Source organism: Tyto alba, unplaced genomic scaffold (genome assembly GCF_018691265.1).
Source record: "Tyto alba isolate M040663 unplaced genomic scaffold, T.alba_DEE_v4.0 Super-Scaffold_48, whole genome shotgun sequence".
NCBI classification, from domain to species: domain Eukaryota; kingdom Metazoa; phylum Chordata; class Aves; order Strigiformes; family Tytonidae; genus Tyto; species Tyto alba.
In genome coordinates this window covers 8,943,332-8,963,157 of record NW_024881324.1, presented here as the reverse complement: position 1 = coordinate 8,963,157, position 19,826 = coordinate 8,943,332, and the positions used below count along the sequence as shown (strand labels likewise).

The 19,826-nt window shown below is 46.6% G+C and overlaps 1 protein-coding gene across 1 annotated transcript in view; it reads right to left on the bottom strand.

The window, feature by feature from the left end:
• The window catches only part of GMPR (guanosine monophosphate reductase), a 48,312-nt gene that overhangs the window by 9,575 nt on the left and 18,911 nt on the right, over window positions 1-19,826 (bottom strand). Inside the window, exons 7-8 of the mRNA XM_032987743.2 lie at window positions 15,526-15,568; window positions 9,095-9,254 (exon numbers count right to left, since the gene is read on the bottom strand). Of these exons, the coding sequence (XP_032843634.1) occupies window positions 9,095-9,254; window positions 15,526-15,568 (203 nt within the window). The remainder of the gene's footprint in view (window positions 1-9,094; window positions 9,255-15,525; window positions 15,569-19,826) is intronic.

Sequence of the window (19,826 nt, the reverse complement as noted above, 5' to 3'; positions counted from 1 at the left end):
ACGGAAATGCTCTGGCTGTCCCCTACCAGCCCGATTCGCCAGAGCCCACAGACATGGAGTGGGAAACCTGTTACAGAAACGTGCTGCAGAGCTGTCCCCTGAAGCTAAAAGGTGAGCTAGCACAGTTCAGAGCCAGGCAAAAAGGCCAGAAAAAAACAGCAGTGCTGTGAGTACCGTCAGGTACAGGCGCATGCCAGCACGGACTGCGCAGTTCCCAAAAGCACAGCTTAAGAGTTACACCGTGGAAGAATCCAGGCAAGTAACTTTCACTCCTTCCCCTTCAGCTCTCCCCAGGCTCATGCTCGGCAATTCCTCCTGCAGCAGAGTTCCCCCATCACCAGCTGACCTCACTGGGCTTTCGAGCAAGCTTGTTCTGCACGGCACACCAGCTCCTTTGGAGAGGTGGGCCTTGGGTAGGGGGGGGTCTAAGAGAAATGCGGAGGGGAGAGGGGATTGCTCTCCTTCTCCCCTATGCAATGGAAGCAGAAGACGCAGCAGGGATCTGTCATTGTTGTAACTGTGGCTTTATTTACGTCTTCCTTAAACAAGTTGTCTAGGAGATAGTGCAAGAAGGAAAGGGCATGCCTGTGTGGAGGCTCCATTTGCAAATCATTAACAGCAGCAACAGCAGCTATGTGGAGGTACTTCAGTGTGAGCTTGGCTATATTTCATTCTGTTAGTTTAAATGTGAGGTCAAAGCCCGAGGGAGACAATAAAGGAGAAGTGTTAATATGCCGTGTGAATAAGGAACCATGATTAATCTCCCTACGTCTGATGAGTAATTGACTCTTTCTTGAAACTCTTAAAATAAACACTGTAATAAGTGGCCAATGGAAAACCTACATACCCCTGACACCCAGCCGACCGCCCGGGGCTCACCGGCGCGTTGTGGGGCCTGTGCTGTGGGGAGTCACCACGCTTTTTTCAGCTCCAGTGCCAGCAGGAAGGGAAGGCCTGGCCCATAACACCGACACTGGTCACGCTACCATTCTGCACCTTGTTTTTTCAGCCGTGCCCACCTGCTCCTGACAAAGTTGGGAGGTTCAGCTTGGCCCAACCCCCTGGGAGTTTCCCGTGAGATTGTGAGAGACAGCATATGGCTGGGATGTGGGGAATCCAGTGCAAATTTTACCTCCCAGGTCCCGCCAGCTGAAGAGCGCTGCATGCTGTAGTGGGTAAGAAATGCAGGGTTTACTGCAGTCGGGCACGAGCGCCCATCTGGTTCACGCATGCGAGTCCAATTGATTTATGTGTGAATGCCCCATCAGTTCACACACGTGCGCCCTGTTAATTCATGCTTGAGCATCATGTTTTGCTAGCAGAGAGCTGACTGCAAAGGCAGCCCCACTTACAGTGGTTCAACAGCCCTGCAGAGATGGGAACACTGCTCCCGAGAGCGTGAGCACTTGATGGGCCGTTCTTCAGAGAAAAATTACAGAAATGGGGGACGTTTACAGCCCCTGCCCCTGGGAGATGCCCCTGCAGCGGCTCTGGTAGGAAGCTGGAACTTCTGAGATGCCACTTTTGGCTCTGGGGACCAAAGCTTACAAAAGAGGTGAACCCCTAACGTCACAGCCCCAAAGCTCTGACAGCTAGAGAGTTGCTCCTGCTCCTCTAGTATCAGCTGATAAGCTGGTGGGACATCCTGGTGATCAAGGAATAACCTATAGGTACCGGAGGAAGCATTCTGGAAGAGAAGTGTGAGATAAGCTCCACAGAAAATGCCGAGAGCCCAGTTTTACGTCCATCCTTGGAAAAAAGTATCAAAAAAGGGGTGGAAATTCTCCATGCTCCCACCCTACATGTTGGGAGTAACAGATGTGCCAGAAGCAAAAGGAGGAGTGTAGGGTGGAAGTGGGACAGAAAGCCAGAGCTGTGAGTTAAGCAAGTGCAAGCACAGCAAATAGGTCAGAGCTGAGTTAATGCTGTCGGGCTTTGGAGCTTGCCCCGAGACAGCCGAGCCGTTTGGTGGGTCAGCTGACGCCCCAAATGGGGAAATGCCCACGCTGCTGCATGTGAACACAACCCCACCTCCCCATTTTGGATGTAAATGAAGCCCTACAGACACTGAACTCATGACCTTACTAGTACCTTCAACAGCTTGTATGATCTTAATCATGTACTTTTATGATAAAGCACAGTGAGTAACTTGAACTGCCGCTGTGGTTTTAGTTGTTTGTTTTGAAGGGACAAGTCTTAAAATTTGTAGCAAGCATTCAGATTATGATGATGTTAACCCTGATAGGGATCCATAGGGGTGAGGGGCTGGAGTTTGTAATGGGTAATTCAAGCTGTTGGGGCTTTCCTGGTTATGTGTTTTACAGAAACAAAGTATGAAGTTTGTAATAAGCATTGTGCTCAGATTGTTGTAATATTAACCTCTGTAGTCTTGTCCACAGGGTCGAGGGGGTGAAGGTTGCACTGAGTATATATTCAGGCTGTGTTAATGTTAACCCCAATACTCTAGTCCCCAGGGGAAAGGGGAAGAGTTTGTAACAGGTGTAACATGTTGCCCAGACCCTACTGATGGTGAAATTTTACTAAGGCTATGCACAGGTTGTTGCACCTTTAACTGCTGCAGTCTGGGCCAGGGGTGGGGTCTGTGATGGGTATATAACCAAACCGTGACGTTAACCCCTTTAACACGGTGCTCAGGATGGAAGAGTGACATTTTAGTGAGTGTACTGTTCCCTACTAATCCCTTCTCTCTGGTCCAAAGGGAGGAAGAGTGGAGTTTATAACTGACGTGTACTAAGATTGTGATGATGTTGAAAGAGTTCATTATGGATTAACATTCAAAGAGTTCTCTGTGCCTTGCAGAGGTGAGGGGTGCCGTAAACTGCTGGGCCTGCTGCATTCTTGTGTGAGTGCCAAATTAGTTCATGCATGAGTACTAAATAAATTAATGCATGAGTGCCCAATTAATTTTTGCATAAGCACCCAACCAGTTCACGCATGCGTGCCCAACTACTTTATGCCCAATCACCCTGTTAGTACATGAATGAGCACCCAGTTAGTTTACATGAGCACCCAACTGTTAGACACGCGGCTGCTGTGTTGGGCACAGATGGTAGAGTTTGGGTAGCAAGGGCTGCCCGTGTGACCCGTGTGGGAGAAGGCCATGATCTGCTTCATGCCAGTCACAGAGACGGTGCCACCTGGCTCTGAAAATGGTGTGAGCCACCGAAACCTCAGCCAGTCAGGGGAGCACATGACACCTCCGCACAAGTGTAGTTAAGAACCAGCAGCAGCCACTGGGAGAGGAGACACACCTGGACACGCCTGAGGAGACACGCAGCTGGAGATGCACGCTCGAGAGGAGGTGCTCCATGCCAAAAGCGTGCGCTCCCAAAGGGACTGCAGCCCCCGGGTGACCCACGCCAGAGCAGGGGCAGCCACGAAGGGCCTGTGGCCTGTGGAGAACTCACGATGGAGCAGGCACAGTAAGAAGGAGGAGTGGCAGACCGAAATCACTACGAGCATGACCACAACGTCCTGTGCCACCCCTGTTCTCACGGAAGGAGTTGGGACAGACCGAGTGGGACCTGTGGTGGAAATAAGGGGAGCTGAGACATGGCAGGGTGAAGAGAGGTGTCTGGCTTAAGTGGTGTCTGAAAAAGAGGGAGGAAATGTGTTTAACTACGTGTTTGTTCCATTACCCAACAGTGATTAGAAGTTTATGTTAGCTGGCAATAAATGAAACTAAGTAAAAAATCCCCAAGTTGACATTGCTTTGCCAGCAACAAATGCCTGTGCCCAGGCCACTCATGGATTGCAAGGGGTGTCACAAACGCTGGCACGCATGGCAGAGAGCTGCATAAGCAAGTCAGCAGGAACGGCTGAGGGATTTGCAGCTCCGACATCTCTCCCAGAGTTATGACCCAAAACTAACCCTTTCTCAGAGAAGGAAGGTGAAGACCGAGCAATTGGGTCTCCCAGCAGCTGGGAAAGGTGTGCTCAGATGCTCTCGGCAGAGATTCTATCAGAGGCTCTGCTTAGTAGCAGCTGTGAATTGATGAGTGACCACAGTAGAGCTGCAGTGTTCACCCACAACCTGTGAAATCTCAAAAGGGTTAACAAAAGCAAATTGGCTCTAGCTGAACAATACTGCATGTGGTCTCTGTTCCTGCTTGCCTTATTTATTTTCTCCCATAAAAGAAACTTAATAATTGCCTTTCAGAAATTCCCAGCTCTAGTCCACGTTCCTTGTGGAAAGAGGTAAAAATGTAAAAATAAACCAATATATAAATGACATAAAAGTAATTAAACCAGGTATACAGATTTCATACAAAATTAAATGGGATCAACTTGACATATTCATTACAGAAACAACTACTGTCATGACTTTATTCCCTGATACAGTGATCTCACCTTACCTGTCAATTTTAATTTAACTGTTTGCTGGAGGCTTGGTTTCTCCAGGCAAAATGTGTCATTTTGCAAAGATGAAATGACAAAGCGGTCAGATTCTGCAGGGGGCTGACCACACTGAGCTCCCCAATGCTTGAATAAAACACTGTGAGCGCTCAGGCTCTTTTAAAGACAAACCAGCTTATTGGGGTCACTGATACAGACTTAGAGCTGGGCTTTTTAAATGCATGTAAAGAAGCCTCACTGACTTGACTTGTTTGGGGTATCCAGCATTTAAAGTGCTGACTTAGAACCCTTTTGGTTCAACTTTGCTAGAAGCTAAACTAGTAAGTGATTAAACTTCCTGTAACTTTTCCTGTAAGACTAATTCAAAGGAAAGCCTTGCCCTGTTTCCAACTGTCCCTTCAATGCCCAGCACATTTACAGTGCTGGATAACTAATACTTGCTATTTTTAAACCAGTGACACTCATTCTGGGACAGGCCAAGCAAGCCCAAGCCCAAGGTTGGTGTGGGTAGCCAGCTCTGCATCACGGCTGCAATGTGAACAAGATGCAAATCGGCTCCTTCCAGAGCCAAGGCTTACAGATATAATGTCTGGAGCTGTTGTAGCTAGCAGTAGACTGGGGGACTCCTTCTAGGTTACCTATTAGTGGCACAAAAAATACCTTAACAGGGACTAAAAGTTTCAGATTGTGCTTCTGCTCCCTTGTTGATGAAAAGGTTTCAGAACTTGATCCCCAGGGGACTCTAAAATCAGGATGCAATTTAAAATACAGCTATGGATCAAGCAGAATTTGTGTAGTGCTCCCCTTTAGGAATTGAAAGGGTCTGTCTAGACTGAGCCAAATACAGCACCCTTCTGTACATCCTTTACTACTACACGACATAATACTTGTACTTGATCTCATTTTTAAGGGAGACCAGTGGCAATTGCTCCTCCTGCCAGCAATACATTTTGTTGCCAGCTCACACACACGCACCGAACTACGTGGAGCAGAATTTAACAGCTGCCTTAGTCCTTTGGCCCACTGGCACAGCAAGCTTGATCAAACTTCTCCTGCAACCTTCACCAGCTCTGTGGTGGCCAGGCCCTAAGCGCCTGTGCTGCACTGAGCTCCATGCAGCATGCTGGGGCTGCTCTGTGATCTCTCGGGGAGCTGCCATTAACTATGTGCCCGACCAGCATCAGGCCTTTCCCACACTCGGGCTGACACAAGCACAGGGTAGCAAAGAGCAGCAAGTGATCCTCGTGTGCACAAAAGGTTGCCAGCACCTCTGTGTAACTGGCAGCTGCTACTTTTAAATTATGAGATAATGACTAGTGCTGTCCACTCAGACCATTTGTTCGGAGGCTTTGATGACAAGCAGATTCGCTGGGGGACAAAAGAAGCCCCCAAACTGCACACTGCTTCTGGGGAACTGGCATATGAACCTAGAGTGAATCAAAGCTCAGAGGTACGCAGCGCATCTTTCTGGTGCATCATTTCAGCTCATCTCAGATGTAGATGGACCCTTGTGCAGCTCCTTCTTCTGCAAATAAACAGTTCTGCTTGAAAGCAAAAGCATACTGACCCTGCAGTGCCAAAAGAGCTTTGCAGGTCAACCAGGTGGAAAGCCAGTCACATGGGTTGCTCCCCTAAGCTGTCCTCAGTGTAGCCAGATATCCTGCAGATAGCGGTGCTTTTAACTGGTACAGACACAGCCCCATATAAGATTAAAAAAAAAAAAAAAGAAATCCCTTTCACATTGCTCACTACCTTCTGATCTGAGCCCCAGAAAGAGGTACGTGGGCTCAGGTAAAGAAGAAAGGGTACACGCCATTCAAGAAGGACATGTACATGCTCCTCAGGCAGAAGGTAAAGGTATCCTTATTCCCTTCTCATTCTATTAGATGCAGAAAAGTCCTGGCTTTAAAAATCTACAAGGATACACATGTTCTCCTCAAACTACAGTATTCACTGTATATTTCTGCTTGTTAAGAAATACTTTCTTTTTCCTGCAAAAACAAATGCCCTTTGAACTTGCCAAAACTCATCACAAGCTTTTTTGCTGTTGAAAAAATCTTTACTATCATCTCTTATCCCTATGTCCAACTGATTTTCTTCTTTTCAGAAGTCTTCCTTAGAAGAACCAGACCGTGTCTAGTAAGCACAGTCTATCAAGTAAGCATAATGTCCACAAGCTCTCTGTTTCCCCATTTTCACACAGGCTTCTCTTTTAATGAGCCTGGGTTTTCTGCCAGACCAAGAAAGCTAATGACTTCATTTGTCTCCAGGTCTCTCCTGTACAATGTCTACCACTAGCTTTCCTTAGTCTCCATAGTTATTGCAGTCTAGAAGCTCATAATAATTCAGTATCTTCACCAATGACACAGACAGTGGGATCAAGTGCACCCTCAGCAAGTTTGCAGGTGACACCAAGCCGAGCGGTGCGGCTGACGCCTCAGATGAGGAATGCCATCCAGAGCTCAAAAAGTGGGCCCCTGTGAACCTCAGGAGGTTCAACAGGGCCAAGTGCAAGGTTCTTCACATGGGTCGGGGCAACCCCTGATATCAATACAGGCTGGGGGATGAAGGGATGGAGAGCAGCCCTGCAGAGAAGCACTTGGGGGTGCTGGTGGATGAAAAGCTGGACATGAGCCGGCAATGTGCACTCGCAGCCCAGAAAGCCGGCCGTATCCTGGGCTGTGTAACAAGAAGCGTGGCCAGTAGGTCGAGGGAGGGGATTCTGCCCCTCTGCTCTGCTCTGGGGAGGCCCCCATGGAGTACTGCCTCCAGCTCTGGGGCCCTCAGCACAGGAAAGACATGGAGCTGGTGGAGCAGGTCCAGAGGAGGGTCACAGAAATGATCAGAGGGACGGAACACCTCTCCTGTGAAGAAAGGGTGAGAGCATTGGGGTTGTTCAGCCTGGAGAAGAGAAGGCTCCAGGGGAGACCATATTGAGGCCTTCCAGTACTTAAAGAGGGCTTATAAAAAAGATGAGGACAAACTTTTTAGCAGGGCCTATTGTGACAAGAAGTGATGGTTGTAAACTAAAAGAGCGTAGATGCAGACTAGATATATGGAAGAAATTTTTTACAGTGAGGGTGGTGAAACACTGGCACAGGTTGCCCAGGGAGGTGGTAGATGCCCCATCCCTGGAAACATTCAAGGTCAGGCTGGATGGGGCTCTGAGCAACCTGATCTAGTTGAAGATGTCCCTGCTCGTTGAGGGGGCTTGGACTAGATGACCTTTAAAGGTCTCTTTCAGCCCAAACTGCTCTATGATTTAGGCCAGAGGAGAGGGGTGTCAATGTTCCAAAGTAGGCTGTGTCTTACCACTTTGTGAAGTGCTAGGTGAACTAGCCCACATTTTTATGGTGCATTTTAACTCTTCAGAAGTGTTAGACAAAAATCACAAAACCAAATGTTGAGGTGGAGGACAGGAGGTGGGATCAAAGATGCTTTCTATCTAGCATGATGTCTGGGATTGTTGTGGTCCTATCAGCATGCCTCTGTGTCGAAGTGTGAATTCTGTTTTGTTTTGTGGATCTCATACCGCATTACATTCTGCACTGTCACCTTCACAGTGCTGTAACTCTTCCTCTGGTAGCAGCTGGACACATTGGGAAAAACCCAAATGCTGAAGCAGCTGCAGCAGTTATGGACAACAAAACTCATCAGTCCTGAATGACTGGAACAGTAGGTAAGGTCACTGGCTCTGAGACTCTTACAAACAGCAGTTTAAAAGATGGGACCAGAGCCTGAATCTACCCCAGCAGAGAAGACTCAAAAGGGACCCCTCAATAAACCAACACATATTGTAAGACAGGAAACATTCTCTAACAAAGTATACAAGAACCACGTTGCCTAAGGGCAGTGACTATACCTGCCACTCATAAGACAGAAGGCACAGAGGTTTTCTGGACTCATCTGCTTTTCTGAAAAGTCAAAATTGTCAGCACTTTCCAGAGTAAAATAGCAATGGACAAGATTCCTTCGCAAAGCCCGTCTTTCTTTCCACTCCCCTAAGGATTTTAGCTCAGAACCCAAGCTCCCGCACACTGCATGATTTGGGGCTATTCTGGTGCTCTGTTACCCAAAAAGGGGTGGAAAACCTCTACAGCAGGATTCTGTCACCTAAGAGTGCCCAACAAATGCAGGAGGGAGTCCTGGGGCTACAGTCTGTAACTGAGAGTGCTTTGGAGGTCCTGGGACCTCACTAGTGTTACAGCTGTAACTCAACTCTACCCTGGGGAAACCCCAGCTGAGCTTTGCCAATTCACCAGGCATCCACTTTCTGCAAACAGAAGGGAGCGTGTGGGCTAGCCAGGGACCCATACACCAACAGGACACCCAGCCTGGACAAGCAGAGGGTCAGAAACTGCAGCCTGGTATTCCATGTTCCAGCATATAATTCATACATATCCCTAGAAACCCGTAAGTCAGAACAGTGCCTAATGACTTCGCAGACCACGCAGCTAGTGCTGCAGTGACAGCCCACGGCACTGGCTGCAATCGAGTGAACAAGGTTGCTCTTAGCTAGCCACCCCCAGCCCCTTCTCCCTGTCTCCCCCGTGATGTCATCCCTCCCCCCAGATCTCCTGCTGCAAGTATTGGTAACAGCTTCCTAAACAGGAACAGAGGCATGGGCCTGATTCCAACAGGTGCCTTTTGCACAGTTCCCTTCCAGATGTTACTGGATGGCTGGCTCACTGCAATTGCTCCTATGTGGAATTCATACCTGTATTCAGCAACACCTCCCGCGTGCTTCTTCATGGCTGTATCAGAGCTCATTCCATAGAAGAGTTTCACTTTCTTGCCATTTTTTTCCATAATCTCTCCAGCACACTGGTCATGGCCTGCAAACATTCCTCCAAGCATGACAAAATCAGCACCGGCTCCTGTGATCAGCAAAGTGACATGTAAGGAAGCAGGGAAGGGAGAAAAGGGTGATAAAACAAAGCAAGAACACAGTGGCCTCCAACAACAATAGCCAGTCCTAAATACTTTGGTACAGAGAGTCCCCCCTACCCTGTAAGAGATGCAGCAAACTTGGAAGAAATGCTTTAATGAAGAACTAACACATGCTGAATTGTATTTCTCTGATATTTTAAAGGGAAAGAATCCTTTTATGTTGTGATGACAAAGATACAGATTATTATACTTCACACCACACTCTTTGCTTTCAAATTCAGATTTAATCCTTTACTTCATAATAGTATCTGAGCACAGTTCCTTAGTAACTCCTGTTGTGACTGCAGTACTCAGAAGTCCTAATCACAGAGCTGGGACCTGTGGAGCTCCGTGCTGTACACTGAAGAGGACAGCTCCTCCTTCAAGACCTTTCTAGGTTACAAACTCTGAGTGGGAATGTACCCTGAAGGACATACATGCAAACACACGAATATAACATACTCCTCCCAACACTGACATAAAACAAAAAGATTTTTTAATAAAATGATGGATTTTTCAGGTCCATCAGCCATACGAGTTCAGTGCAGGTCTGGGTGATCCCCTGTCAAAGAGATCAGGATGGGGCTGTATCTTCTTCCTGTTGTTTAAAAACGCTGGGCCAAGGACCACCACCCCTAGGTTCTGTGGTACTCAGCATGCACCACAGAGGAGGTCTAACCCACAACTACACCGAGTAACAACACTGACTACTCAGTCATGCCTTTCAGTCTGCCCATCTCCCCTGCCTTTGCAGATCATGAAATCAATTCCACCAGGAGTAAGACCAGGAAGAAGGCTTTTTAGAATCACTCTATTTTCTACTGTGAATTCCAGTATTTCCAGCTGGGCTGGAACTATTCCACCAGCAGCTCCTCCTGTGATATTTTAACATATCTAGTCTTGCTTGGAAAAGTTTGGCTTTTACTCTTTCATGAGCCTGTGGTGACCCATCCCTGAAACAAAGCATTTTCCTGTTCAGGCTCTCTGCTTCTTCAGTATGTATGTGTAAGAACAGGCCTCCCCTTCTGCCCAGCTTCTTCCCAGAACTGGCAAAAGAACAGGGTTATACACCTCACTTCATAGAAAGCAGATGAACCTCAACTAACCCCACCCTGTTATGAACATGTCCAAACTCTGGGGAAACCCCAGACTAGGTAAATCTGGCATTAGAATTTGCTCTGATCCCTGTCACTATCCAAACAATAGCACTGGACCTTGAAACCTGAAGAGTGAAATCATTATCAAATCTGTTTGGCTTCTGCCATCTGTTTAAAAGCTCTGCAGATAAACCTGAATTTGGGAATATTTTGATCTCAGAATACATGACAACTGTGGCGTGTGCACTGATTTATAAAAGCCAGTTCCCTCCCTCCACCCCTTTGCTGAAGAGCAGACCTAGCTGCAATGCCGGGGAGCAGGGCACCCAGCTGCTCTGCTGGCCTCGCCTCCCTTCGCCTGGTTGTTGTCTGAAGGGAACAGTATGTCCGTCGTAAAGGGATATTAAAAATGAGGTTTGTGCCAAACTGCTGAGCACATCACGAGCAGTATTTACAGCCAGGCACCCATGCAGGTGTCCTATCATGCCAGCTACCTGGCAGATTTTTCCTGAGCTCACTTGTTTCAGATCGCTGAGTTTTAAAGCCTCCATTTGACTCACGTCTGATACTACTATTAACCTGACAAAAACTAAGGGAACGCTCATCCTTTAAGACATTCTCAATTACTGGTGGGGAGCTCCAGTTGTTACCTGGTACAATCTTGCTCCACCTTCGCAAAAAATAAGTACCTTGGGAAATCTAGTTAATGTCTTCTTCATGGGTGGAAGAAGACAACACAAGGAAGGAGGGACAGATTTGGGGACAAGGTTTCAAAGAGGGTGTTTAAACAAGTCAAAGGCCTGCCAAAGGACACTCTGGACTCTTCACCTTGTCAATACTATCCCCCAATCCCCAGTTCTAGTCCTGTCTGTGGTTATGGGTCTCACAGCCCTCAAATTACTAATGCAAAAACAGCCACATGAAATTTATGATTCAGAAACACGGAATTTTGGTTCCTCTGCACTGAAGTATCTATTTATTAGTTTTCTTTCGACTGCGTATTTTGGGAGGAAAGCAAATATGTTTGAATTACAGGATTGAAACTCATCCAACTTGAGTAACTTTTGCAACCTACAACATACTTCATCAAGCTCTTCCAGAAGAGAGGAGCCATGTTATATCAGCCACAGCATGTCTAAACATTGGAATGACACATGCTTACTGCCCTGCAGCTCCAAGAATGACAAGCTCATATTAAATATACTTCTCCAATGCTCTCCAGAACTTTCTACCCTGCTTCAGTGTTACAAAGATGGCTGAAAATTTCAAGTCTGTTCCACTACTTTTGTACCAGTTAACATCCAACCAGGAGGCTATAGTTTTTAGCATGGTCTTTCTTTACTTATGCATGGGGTTTTGTATGACCAGAAGCACCGGTCATGTTTGCAATATCCAGCTGCAGTGTTTCATTTTCAAGTACAGACAGACAACGTGCCATTGAATCGATCCCCTAGACAATACAGGATGCGATGGGATGCGTTGCATACAAGCATCCCAGTAGCTCACCCAGAATTTGCTGTGCTCGTCCTGTTCCTACACAACGCCACTTCAAAGCACTGATGCTGGGGAGGACTTCCCTCTTGAGGCCTACACTGTATCTGGGCTGATTTTGCTCATTAACATTTCCCAGTGCCTTCTCTTCCAAGCCGTTACAGAACACGTGTGCTGACACCATCCCAATCCCGCAGCACCCTCACACAGTCCTGCTGGATCTGGATGGAGGCCCTCAGATGTATTCTGTACACCTGATAATACAAGTTACTGATAACCAGATTGGCTCTGCACAAATTCAGCCGGAGTCAGCCTGGCTTTGGAGCCCGGGCAGCCCTCCAGGCAGATGCAGCATAAGTTTGCCTGGGCCACAGCTGGTCCTGGAATCAACAATTCACCTGTATGCCAGCTGAGCCAGCAAGCCTTTGCAACAGTAGGAATACACACACAGAGCTAGTGAAAACAGGAAAAAAAAGCCAGTATGATCTGTCAGGTGCATTCTGGAACCTGACAGGTATATTTTGGAACCAGTATATGTCCCCAGTTGACTTTTCCACACGATTTCTCCTTCCTTTTCTTTCCCTGCTCCTGTACCGCTTCTCACCACTGCTGTAAGGAACAGCAGTATTGTGTTAAAGATGCTGGCGTAGGATTCAAAAGGCACATTCTGTTCCTGGCTGTGTCACAAAAATATATGTGACCTCAGGCAACTGAACTTAGTATTTCTGCGCTTTGACTTCTCATCTTTAAAAAAAGGAGACAGTAGTGCCTCCCTGGGGCATTCTGAGAAATGTGTTCATGTTATCAGCCTTTCCAAGGGTGCAGTTATGTGAACCATCTGAAAGCCCACCACAAAGTTCATGCTTTCTCTCATTCCTGCATCAAAACTTCTCTCTTCCTTCTGATCAACCTACATGTTCTCCATTATCATCTCCAATATCCAGCTGGCAGTGACATCTTCAGTTTCCCAAGTCCATTTGAGGTTCCCATCCAGCAGTTCCCGAATTCCAGCAAGCTCTCCCAAAGTATCTGTTAATCCCAGCATTTCTGTCCCCCAACTTCAGTGCTTCTGTTCCTTGCTTTTTAAAACAGGCTTCTACCTTGTTTCTGCTCTGTCAAAACTCCCAGTCTGCCTCTGACTCCCAACACCAGTCTACGGTGTCACCTTCCACTTGTAAAGCTTCCCAGCATCTTCTGCATGGTTCTTCACAACTCTTCACCTGCACTCAATCCACTCTGCTCCTCCTGTTCCCATGAGCTTGCCTCCTCCTGTCACACCTTCAGCCACTTTTCACATCTGGGACTCCTTCACAGTTTTGATGATTCAAATGGCTGCTTTGTCACTGCTTTACAATGAACACCTCAACATCCCTTTCATGAAGATTTTACAATGATCCTCCAAAAAAAGACAGTACAATCAGTTTAACCAAAAGTCCTCTTTGGGTCTCTTGTCCATGCTTTGTCCAGGCCCCTATCCCCAGGTGAAATTGTACATCTGTATGTTTCAGCACGTGGTCTCTGCTATCCAATCCATTTATGTAACTTCTCTCCCACAAGAGGCTCTCCCCCCGCAAGCACAGAGGTCTGTGCTAGACAATTCAGTATCAGTATCAAGGCTTTGACTTGTAAATGCTGGGCATGGAGGCTATCTTTAACATGGCTCACATAGCCAATCACCTGAATAGCATTCAATAAACACTCCTAGTAGTAACGTTACCTAGAAGCTTATTTTACTACCCACCTTTGACAAATGCACACCTGGCTCCAGTTAGTCAGATGTCCACAGTGTGTCTACCTCAATTATACATAACCAGATATGGTAAGTTTATTGCGTCAGGGTATCAGTTCCAGCTCTGTACCTGTGACACACGGGTCAGACTGATCTGTCTGGCCTACTGTCAGAGTAGAACTCCTGCCTGAATAATCTCAACTTTCTGATGCTCCTCTGTCCCAGGGACAACCCGTCATAGCCTTCAAACATGTACCACTGTGAATCCCAGCACCTCCTGACAATCAGCAAGGCCAGAATCTGCCCTTTCACAGGTTTCAAGCAAGCTGCTGTTCAGTTAGCCTGAAGAGACTACAAGGACCCTTCAGACTTCCTATAAACACCACAGAGGAAAATATTTTAAACACTTTGAAGTTGCTTCCTGTTGTTCTAACTTCTGGAAATACTCTTCTCGGAGAAAGACCATATCCAAGGGTCAGGTTTCTGTGCAGGCAGCTGGGAATGCAGTGAGGTCGCAATCCGAGTTCACAAGCTCCCAACGACAATGCCAGCGAGAACTGGGGGAGCAGAGGAGCCAGAGACAGCCAGGCAGAACAAAGGCCTCACTGCAGGCAGCATGAAGTCAGCGTGGGCTGGGCTGAGGAGAGGTCGAGTGGTTTCTTAATACAATCTTGTTGTCAAAGAGGGTGGATGCTGCTGTTCAGCTATGTCAGAATCACCCAACTGCAACTATCTATTCCTTACTGTCACATCACCCACCGGGTAACACAAGGGTGATGTGAAACCCCTGTGACTGAGCAGATTCCTTGCTGGTAGCAATCACTCCACGGCTGTGCTTAAAATTCTCTAATTAAGTCTTCCTTGTCATTTGACCTGCCTAAAAACAGGAGCTGTCTGCAAACTTAGAAGACAGATTTTGGTTTCAACCTTTCCAGGAGGCCCAGAGTTTTTCTTGGCAGGTCTGTAATCTGAGTTTAGGCCTGCCCCTGCTTTCCATACTTGCAAAGCTTCCTGCCAAGCAGACATGCTGTATTGTAACGTGCTATCTCTCGTATCATACCACCCTGAAATCCCAGTGAGAGACTGTGCTGTCCCACTGTATTCTGGGTATTAGCCCACTGTGAAATCTCCAAAGGGTCTGGCATTTTAGGGGGTGGGGGCGTGTCTTTAAATGTCCTGTCAGCCCAGGATGCATTTAGCACCTGGTTTACATATGCTGCTGCAACAAGGTTGTGGCTAAGTGACAATCCTGACCTAGACTCCCCCCACTGCTGCAGCTTTCACGTCCAACAGAAAATACTCATGGATTAAATTGTCTGTTCTATCAGCAAGAGCTGGTGCAATTCACTGAAGCTAATGGCATGAGAGCAAAATCTGTTAATTATTAACTTAGATGTTTTAGACATCTGCTCAGCTCTAGGGGATACAGTATAAATAAAATCTCATCTCTTCAAGCAGACAGCTGATCCCAAGAACATCTCCAGGGATCTGGCCTGCCTTTTTGTTTTATTCTTCTGTCCAACACACATTCCACCATCTCTTCATCCATACAAGGCCCAGGTCAGCCAGATCTGGCAATTTTACAGACATCTTTGAACCCTACTCAGAAGAAACCCTTATCAGTTTTCTTTGTATTACTGTCCCAGTGGCTGTATCCCATGCATACCTGGCAGATAGTTTCTAAATAGGACTTCGACCACTGTATGTTTAGCCCTGCAGAATTTGGACTGTCTGGTCCAAAGAGCAAATTCATGTCTGGTGTATTAATTTCACCGGATTCACCCACAGGGACGAACATAACCTACTGCTGATTACACATTCAGGGTCAGGGTGACTCCTGCACCCCTGCCGAGGGTGCGGGCGACGCGCAGGGTGCGACGGGTGGCACTGGGGTGTCCTTACCAAACGCTTTGGCGACATCTCCTGGGCAGCTGCATCCTCCGTCCTGCACAGAGAACAGACGACAGTGAGTGGCGGAGAGTGGCAGAGTGGCAGTGAGTGGCAGCGAGCTCCCTCGGGGACCCCCGGAGCGCTGGGGCCCTGCGACCTGCAGCACAGCAGCAGGTCAGGAGCTGACTGTGCACCACTGGTATACATCGTCTTGGCTGAGTTTTTAGGGAATCCGCATCATCCTTTCTAGTGCTTTCCTTCTTGAGGCTCATCTACTCTACCGTATAGTCTACTGATAATACCACTGCTAACAGCAGCGATGTAGATTCCTGACGGCAATTTCCAAAATCCCAGAAACTGGAAAACAAAACCTCCTCTCATGATCTGAATCATTGCCCGCCATTTTAATGAAAGGCTGTGTGATGCAGAGGTACCACAAACCCCTACCTTAAACCACCAAAGACATTTAAAATAACTTTCTCAGCAATTTACAATACATTAAAAGGTCACAGTGGGAGGGGTGAGGAAATATACCACCAGCTATGTTGGATTTTGATCTGATAATCTCTAAGCAAATTGGGTAATCTAATCCTTGGTAAGTGAAAATGAATGTCTCATCATACTCCTCACTGTTTGCTATGGGTTTGCTAAAGAAACAGCAGCCCTTTGAGATCTTTAGCATTTTAGACCTCTATTTCAGTCTCAGTGCAGAGCAAAGAGGTGGCTGATGAAGGGGTTTCTGTTGCGGGGAAGGAAGTTATGTATCTGTGATAAGGCTGTAAAAAAGGAATGGCACATAGCAGAGGCTCATCATGTGCTTGGTTCTTTAGGTTTCGTAGAGGTCTGAGCACAGATGAAAGATCCTTCTACTCTGCGCAGTCACTGTACCAAGAGGGCTCCCCATTCCTCTGATGATAAGGGTCTGCGGCAGGCTGCCGACAGCTTTCCTGCTTTAGAAGCTACTCCTCAGACTGTACAGTCACCTCATTTTGTTTCACCTCCCTGTTGGCAGAAATGCATGTGTGTGTACGACCTGCGTCTGAGCACAGCCAGCCACTCCACCCCCCAGCCACTTTAGTGCTGGCTTTCACGGGTAGCTGGCAGTGGGGCTCAGTGTTAGAGCCTCTCTGCGCACAGAAAAGAATTCAGACACAAACTGAGCAGGTGGATCCAAAAATGAGTGCCTTTTCAAAGGGCATCCCACTGCAAACAGTGCCTGGTTGAACTTTAAAGGCTTTTATTCCATTTGCTGATAACCTCTAGCACATTATGCCTTTTGTTGAGCTAGACACTCTTGCTGTCAGCTCCAGAAAGGAGTGCTGGGCTGACAGCTGAATATCTCTCTCCTGTTAAGGGCTCTGCTTGTGCAATTCTTTCCCTCTGACAAGTCTGTCAGAGCCTGGAGGAGGGCGTGAGCGTGTGTGCATGTGTCAGGGGAGGAAGAGCTGAGGTAGAAAGAGGGGTCTAATAATCTTCAAAGAATAGGAATTTGCCTGACTTATTGGCTGACTGAGACAGGCTGGCTATGAATGCTCTCTGGTAGATGGGTTTCAGTCTGTTCTTGTTGGGTGGCTCAATGTCTGACTTTTATAATTAACCCAGTACTGGCAGTGATGGAGGCTTTATGCTTTCCAAAGTGCCATGGCAATGGGGGTCTTAGTGTGTACTCATTAATCATCAGCTTCAAAAAATATCACTTTGAATGTCACCAAATTAGAAAATGCTGAGCAGATTAAGAGACTTCCCCAAAAGCTCATGAATTCCACTTAAGATAAAAGGAACTGATGATGATGATTCACAGCACTTCTTTATCTGTAGATTTCTCCACTTACCTCACATAAGCAGGTAAATTTAACAATTCACAGAAAAGGAAACAAAAAGGGGACATACTAAGCAGTTATGCCAGTACATGCTATATAATAAAGCTATATGCATTAAGCCACTTCATTCGATGTGGAAAATCAAGTGCTCTGTTAAGAAAATAAGACTGTGCTTCTGCAGCTTTGTCTGAGAAGCTTTCCCTTGCAGTTCAGCTCGTCCCAACAGGGGCACAGCTCTGGACTCAAAATGACTTGTAGAACTGCTGGGCTTCAGTTACGGAGCTTGTTGCAGGCTCAGCCTCTACCTCAGAGCCCTGGAGAAAGGTATCTGTACAAATCCCCCTGTGAATTCAGGAGAACTGGCATTATTCTGAAGTAAGCCTACTTGAAAGGGCGGACATGGGGCCTGCAGAGGGCATGATTCTGAGACAAGTGGGTGCTAAGCTGAAGAAAAGGGGAAAACAGCTTTCCAGCCAACAGAATTATTTTAAAGTGACTAAAATAATGTTATTTTCCCCAGTCTTATTCTCTGAACAGATAAACCATTTTACAACAACAAAATTAAGCCTGAGGAAAAGAAATACAGTATGAAAAACCAGTCTGAACTGGTTGAAAATGTAATATTTTATGCAACTTATAGTAAGTTTATAACTATGACTTATATGTTTCAAGAAACCTTTATAATAAACTGTATAACCATCCCTTCCTACAGTATTAGCAAACAGATAGCTTTTTATTATGCAGAAGATATATAAAGTATGTGGCATATACAGCAGTAGAAACAATACATATGGTGCTTTATTCTGAACTACATATGCTGGGCACATTTCTGTGTGGAAAGTGTTCTGTGTGGAGGAAGAGATGGTATGGCAGTAGCTGGGTGAAGAACCCCTTAGTCATCCTTTTCACTGAACACTGGTGGCCCATCACCCAGGCAGGGTGAAGGGGGAGTAGGGATCTCTATCAAATGGTAGCCAAATGAGAGAGGAGACACGCAAGGCTGCTTTCCATTCCCCACATTGCTGGCTTACTAGAATACGTGACTGCCTCTCTATCCAGCAGAGTAGTTCTCTGACCTGCACGAAAGAGAAACTATATCTCAAGTAGGGTGTTTCTAAAGGAGCTCTCCTGCTCAATGGCTCCTCCACTGTAACTCACTGCTGCACTTTCTCAAGGCCAGTGGATTAGCGAGAATGAAAATTGAGACTACTGGCTCCCAGACAAATAGCACGGGACAGAAACAGTGCCTGTATCTTAGACAGGGTTTCCTCTCTTCTTTCAGTGAGTCATGAAAGATTCATTTCTGAGGTGAGCTTCGAGTCTTAAAGATAACTTAGCATGAGGAAAGTAACTGGTGCAATTTCACCTCCCCTTCTCTCTGTAAATGACTCTAAAAAGACATCAGACCTTCACTTGGACTATCATGTTTGCCTAAAAATTGTCACCTTCTTTGTCAACATATCAGCTCCAAAAATCACACAGGACCACTTCAGCATCACAGACATTTAAAATCCCAGTTTGTGCTGCCATCCTACCAGAGCTACTGCAGAATGGGCTTCAGGTGTGCTATGTCCCTTGCAGGGCCTGTACTGTGCTCAGCACCATCACTTTCTCATTCCATGAGCGGGACTTCTTTCCCTTCATACGTAAGCTGAGCCAATGTAACAAGAAAGAGGAGTAATTCAATGAAGGTACTGGACAAGACAGAAGTGGATGGAAGAAAGTGCCCGAGGAGACTAATCCATGTCACACCATCAGCTGTAATCTACGTGAAGATAGCTGGTAGGCTTTGAGTCTTTTCACATTCTTCCTATTTCTGTATCAGCATAACAAAAAACTGCTGGACATATTTTCTCCTGCCAAATCAACGTAGATAGCTGTGGTAATACTCTGACTGTAGAGGTCTCCTTTGGCTCTGGCAGGGTGTGCCCCTTCCTGAATCTACATGATGACAATAATAAGACATTTTGAGTGATGCCATGTATATTTGTTGCCACTAGATCCAATTATATACTTAGGCTTGCTCCCATATGTTTTTCCCTCAGGAGGATACCTCTCTTTTGTGATACTCTTGCAGAGCTCTGGCAATGACCGTGAAGTCCAGCCTTTTCTTTCCCCAATAAACATACCAACACCTATCTGAATGTTGCAGAATTCAGGAATAACATCCTCACCCTTGCTTTAGTCTCCTTAGCTTGGATGACAGAATTGAGCTGCAGTGGTGTTAGAGATCCCAGTTACAGCTAAAAGTAATTCTCCTGGACCAGTTGTTGTAGCAGACAGGTATTAAATTGTCCTCCTATATTGTCCCTGTGTAATGGCCAGGGGGGTTGATAGGTGTGGGCTCACTGAAGCCAACATGACCTAAGCAGGTCAGGAACTGATCCATCCCCAAAGCAGGAAAGGAGAAATAGTACAGAACCATCACATTTTTCAACAATCTAAACACACGCTCCCCGTTTTCTTGTAAAATGAGGATAATAACGTTCTTCT